Here is a 5,792-nt window from a genome sequence, read left to right as displayed (position 1 = left end):
TTCCAACTCCTAATATTCTGTGATTCTGGCTGTGGTCCTGTGTAGAATGTTACATTGTATATCTGCTTGTTTTCACAGGATCCTGGAGTATGAGAAGCCGAACTTGAATGGTAACAGCAAGGGAGCTGGGTGTCGATTTGAGTTGTGGGATTGCAGTGGTGATCAAAAGTAAGGCAGCGCACTGTTACTTCCTCCTTAAGGTTACTTAATTCATAATAGTTCTGTTTACAGAAAATTTCCATACTTAAGGCCTAAAACCAATATTCTTTCTGAGATGAGGAATATTCACACCTTATTACCCTGTTGAATTTTTTTATAGCTTTCTGCTATAAAGCATCTGATGCTAGGCACTCTCTGTCATGATCTCAGCTGACACTGTTTTGGATGAAGACTGAGTATAACAGTGAAGTCCATATCTCCTAAAATTAAGTTCCAGGTACAGAAGACAGAGGCCCACTCAATAACTGCCTTTATCTTCTTGAAGTTGTTATGTGAGTGGACTTAAAACACTGTTTATATATCTGATCGAGGCCTTAATTTCCAAAAGATACAATTGAGAACTGGACAGATTTGTTTTTAGAGAAAAAGTTAAAATAAACATTTGACCAAATAATACATCGTCAGCAAATCATGGGACCAAATAACATAATAAGTAAGTAAAAATATTTGGAATATGATAGGTCACTGTCAAGATTACTGATGTTATAATAAAGAAAAAGTACTGAAATGTGTTCTTGAGGAGGGAAGAAGAAAACCTGAGGAAGTTTGCATGTATGTTTCTGTTTTCCAGCTATCAATCTTACCATTTTCCATGCATCTCTTTTTCAAGGTTTGAAACATGCTGGCCAGCTCTGATGAAAGACTGCCATGGTGTTGTAATAATCTTCAATCCTGAGCTGCCCAGTTGCCTGAAAGAAATTGAAATGTGGTACTCCTGTTTCGTGCAGCAGCAGCCACTGCTTGATAGTCAGTGTCTCCTAGTTGCACATCACAAGCCAGGCAGTGCAGGGGACACAGAAGATCTGTCATTGGGTAAGAAGATGGAAAACTCATTCTGTAACTCCGAGTATTTTATTGATCTCTTTATCTTTAAAATATTCAGATGTTATGGCTTGCATTTTACTTTGCAAAAGGGTTACCTAGAAGTTGAGCAATATTCCTGTTTCACAAAAGGGGAAAGTAAAGGCAAAAAAAGTTTGAGTGACTTTTTTAAGGTCGCACAGTGAGTACGTAGCTGAGCCAGCAATTAAAACTCCCAAACTCTGAAGCCATATGTCATCATCACTAGTAGTTTGTTCCTTGCATTCAATTATGTCTTTTGTTAACTGACACTTCTACAGCCATTTAAGCCTGCGTTTCATCCATAATTTGAAATAAATGGCTAACAATCTTCCTCTTAACATTAAAGTTATTAATAGGTACCTTATATACTGCAAAATTATTTGTGGCTGTTTACAGAAATGAGAACACACACTCCCTCTGGGCAACCAGTTCCAGTGTTCAAATATTTATTGTAATATTAATATTTTGATACACAGTTAACAATATCATTCCATAATTTTGAAGTAATCAAAAAATGTCCTATCAATTCAATAGTAAAACTGCAATTCAGTGCTGAATTGTTTCATTCTGCAGAACTGAATGTGAGACCAAAACCAGTACTTTAAGGTTTAATAATAATGTTTGAGGAATTTAATCTAGCAACAAATTGTACTTGTTTGTAATGCTGACAAGCTATGATGCATTTCTTCTTCACGTGTTATCTGGCGTATCAAACACTGGATACTACTGAATGCTGACTTCAGCATGAGCTGTTCCATGACCTTGATTGTGAATATTTCTTTTATAAAAGGAATATACTTAATTATTTTTTATTTACCTTCAAAGCTTACCCACTGAACAAGCTAAAACTAATACATTCCAACTTAGAAGAAGATCCTGAAGATGTTCGGATGGAATTTATGAAATACTTCAGAAGCATTATCACCTTAATAAATGAGAGCAGAGAGAGAGAAGAAATGTCAATTATGTCATAACATTAAAAGAAATACTGAACAGGGAAGAAAATGGACATTTTTTTTTGTAAGCTACGCCATCCTGTGAACAGGTCCTTGCAACAAGAATTTGCCAGCCTATAAACATTTCAGAGAAAATAAAGCACAATATATGACTTCATCAGAAAAAAAACGAGTGTTGACATCACATGAACTGTGCTGCCAGAGATAGCTGCAAATCCAGGAATTTGGGTAACTTCAGCTGCCCTTCAGTTTCATTTGGCATCAGAGGTACAGGAAGGTATTGTTTAATGTGGACCAAAAGATGATAAAGGTATTGGTCATCTCTTCACTTCAGAATCCTTTTTTGAAGAGGCACAGGAGAAAAAAGCCTGACAGAATATATGATTTTTGGAGTTCTGTTGAAGCATCTGAGTAAAGTGCTCATGCCAGCTGCGTTCCTGGAGAAGTTACGCTTTTGGAAGTCAGCACAAACTGATTGGAACAGAGATCTGAGGAGTAGTCCTGGTGTGGAATCCACATTTTAATGTTCCAAGTTCTCCTTATCTTTCTGTCCAGCATCTGAAGAGAGTACATTTCATAGCTATTGCCTTGGCAAGGCAGAGTACATTGCAGTCTTTCTCAGGACTAGGTTCTTCTGTTCCAACAAAATGTGGTGTTGGGGACAATGTTTAAGTCTCTCTGGGAAGAAAAGAACTGAAACCTTAGTGTAATGCAATACTTTGACCTATGCTGGGAGCTCCAAGAGAGGAAAAAAAAAAGTTCTCCAAGGGAGGAGAAGTTGTTTCGATACTTGTATTACTATTCCCTATTGCACTGAAAGAAGTGGTGTCCTAGATAATTGACTTTCTGATTTGTTTGGTTTGCACTCCTTCCTGTTCTTAGGGTATTTTGCTGTGGAAGACATTTTTTGTAACATGCAGTACTAAAGCATTAAACACATTTCTGGAATGCATCCTTTTTGTTTTCAAAGGTGAAGTTAATTATGGTTTTGTGGAATTCTTACTGACTTTTTTAGTTTTTAGTAAGTAAAACACTGATACATTTGTAGCATGTTTCACACTAATTAGCTCCAACAAGAGAGGTGTACAAAAAGTTGACACTGACCCAAATAGCCAAAGAAATTACAAATAAAACCAGAATTCTTTATTCATACTGACACACACTTTTTTACTTCAGAAGATCATTTAAAGGAGAGAGGGACTGGGAGCAGGAACTGTAAAAATGCTTGAGAAGCATCACATTTCACCTTGTACTGCAACTCACCTTGTGAAATGTGAGATCAATGGCTTGTCAGAACTATGTCTGACATACAGCACTAAATTTTACAGGCTTTGTTTCATTGCATATTCATACCATAGAGCTATATTTGAGCTGGAGCTGTTTTACAAGTATATTTGTTAAAACAGCCTTGTCCTCTCACCAACATTGTCTTTCAGTAAACACCCTCTACAGGATGTTATAAAACAGGAAGTACTTGATGTATTTTAGTTCAAGACAACAGGAGTGAGAGCTTTTTGGTTTTTTTCCAGTGATCTACATTAATTAGTTTACTATTTTTCCTATTTTCAAAGTTCAGTCTTTTCTGAGTAATAAGTAGCCTGTCCTTGTGCAAATTTTCTGCTTTCCAAGATGACGAGATGCCTCAAAGATCGTACTTGGTTGTTTACACGTCTTTCTCCTGTCCTTCAAACAGTGTGCAATTGGGGCTTTCTCTAGGGTTTCCTCTGGGAAGCGTCAGAGCAGAGAGCGGTCAGGGCGTGATGCGTGCCACAGACTGGAGGTAAGCAGTAGCACTGCTCTTGTTCTGGCCTCCTCAAAACACCCACAGGTTTCAAGGCAAAAAATTGTCACTCCCTTTCTTTTGTCAGTCCTCAGTGGGATCTGTTGTAGTGGTGTAATAATGATTGGCTGTAGCAGCTCAAAATAAGGAACCTTCATTGTTGCTTTAAGGTAGATTATTCAGTTATTTTCATGTACTGCTTGTGGCACTAATATGTCATCATGCGCAAAATCAGCAAACACATTGCTAGAGTCTGAAAGCCTCCTCATCCCACTTGTGTTTTGTACTTCCCCAGGTATTTGATTATTAAACCCTTTTTATTTAAACCAAAGGCATGTGAGGTGAAAGATTAAAAGATGATCTTGGAATAGTTCCAAGTTGTAACACTAAGGGCTACAAATGACAAAACACAGTGAGCTAGGCTGATACTCCAGCGAATTCCTACTCCAGTGATATGCTTGCTCAGTTCGTACCACGCATGTGGCATGTGAAGTTGCATATGCACACAAATAACCTGCTTCATGCGCTCACAGAATTTGCTGCCCTAGCTTCTTTTCATTGTCTGCTGGCTCCTATTCTGCCATTAAAGCTAAAAGCTCACATCAGTGAGAGGAAAGACACCAGGAAAGGAAAAAATCAAAATAAGCAGTAAGAGATTAAAAGAAAAGGTTGGAGACAAATAGTGGGAGGTTGGCATTTCAACATCTACATTTTATTTATATGACTTTTTAAACAATCAGGCTTTATACGTTTGCAATCAGTGTCATAGGGTGGTCTTTTGGAGGCAGTTATTGGAAAATTCACAGTCTAACTAGAGAACAGGTTTTTTCATGCTGCCTTAGATTCTTTTTACCTTATTGCCAGCTGTGTGGTGCTGGAGCCAACTTTTAAAATATACTGCCTTAATAAATCCAGTTTTTCCCAACAGCAACGTTGTGATACGCACTGGTAGACTGGTGTGAAACCCACCGAATATTTTATTTGGAATGTAAACCAGTGTTTGGGTGATTCTAGGGTTGAAAAGGCAATGAACTCTCCTATTCACCACCTTGCTTCAAATAAAATGTTAATCATGATCTTACTTTAAATTCAAAACAGAATGTAAATTACAAGTATCTCTGTACTGCAAAACATTGTTCATTAGCGGAGAAAAGTACTGTTAGGGAGAACCAAAGACAGATCCCTAGACTTGACTTATATCATCCAGAAAGGTCATAATATGTAATAAATATGGAACGTCATTCATAAAATCTGGCCAAGAGATTAATTTCTGTGCTTGCTGAAGAACAGAGTAAATGCATAGACTCATGCAAAATTAATCCTCAGTATTGGAGAAGATAGAAAGTATTTATTCAGAAGTATCATTTATTAATGATTTACAAAACAGGTCAACAGAGACACCCAGATAGAAGAGGGGTATGCGAATGCCAGATGAACGTACGCTGTGTCTCTGTCTCTGCCTTTTACAGCTTGCCTTTCCTGTGCTATCAATAAGTCTTTAGAGCTTCAAACAATGCCACATCACAGCATTACCCAGTCTGGGGGTGCACAGTTCTATTTGTTTGGTTAAAGCAATGTGGTTAATAAGTGACTCTTGTATGGCTCTGTCCATACTTCTGCTTGAGAGAGCAAAGAATTGCCCAGACAAGTGTAAAGGAAACTGGGAGCATGAGGTAATCAGCCACAAGATACACGGAAGTCAGTTGGCAAACCACAGGTTTAACTAGGAGCAGGAACAATTGAGGAGCAGATTACAGCAAATTTACAGCAAAAGCACTCTTTATTTTACTCTTCCAAACTGATGACCTTACCACCATGCTTGGAAGTTTGGAAAGGCTTTTTGCTTGACCTTTCCAAGAAGTGGAAGGGAAAGTAAAGAACCAGTGAAGTCTGTCAATTCCTCCAAACAAATGTAGCCTTCTCTAGGTGTATAGGGGTACACCATTGCTTTGGACAGTTGACCTGTCTGGACAAAGAGTCAGCATGGAAATTTG

The 5,792-nt window shown here is 37.9% G+C and overlaps 1 protein-coding gene across 1 annotated transcript; it reads left to right on the top strand.

Annotated features, from left to right (window-relative positions):
* The first annotated feature begins 81 nt into the window (after nucleotides 1–81).
* IFT22 (intraflagellar transport 22) lies at nucleotides 82–2,236 on the top strand. The gene is made up of 3 exons (XM_010191673.1): nucleotides 82–168; nucleotides 830–1,032; nucleotides 1,888–2,236. Exons 2-3 carry the CDS (start codon nucleotides 855–857, stop codon nucleotides 2,034–2,036), a joined length of 327 nt encoding a protein of 108 aa, XP_010189975.1. The 5' UTR covers nucleotides 82–168; nucleotides 830–854; the 3' UTR covers nucleotides 2,037–2,236.
* The last annotated feature ends 3,556 nt before the right edge of the window (nucleotides 2,237–5,792 follow it).

This window comes from Mesitornis unicolor, unplaced genomic scaffold (genome assembly GCF_000695765.1).
Source record: "Mesitornis unicolor isolate BGI_N332 unplaced genomic scaffold, ASM69576v1 scaffold54059, whole genome shotgun sequence".
Taxonomy (NCBI): domain Eukaryota; kingdom Metazoa; phylum Chordata; class Aves; order Mesitornithiformes; family Mesitornithidae; genus Mesitornis; species Mesitornis unicolor.
The sequence above is the reverse complement of the archived record's forward strand: the minus strand, read 5'-3'. Positions and strand labels throughout refer to the sequence as shown.

Bases quoted from the DNA above. Each gene is read 5' to 3' on its own strand.
- IFT22 (XM_010191673.1), top strand. From the start codon at position 855: ATGAAAGACTGCCATGGTGTTGTAATAATCTTCAATCCTGAGCTGCCC. The intron at 1,033-1,887 runs GTAAGAAGATGG...TTACCTTCAAAG, and splicing joins CACAGAAGATCTGTCATTGG to CTTACCCACTGAACAAGCTA.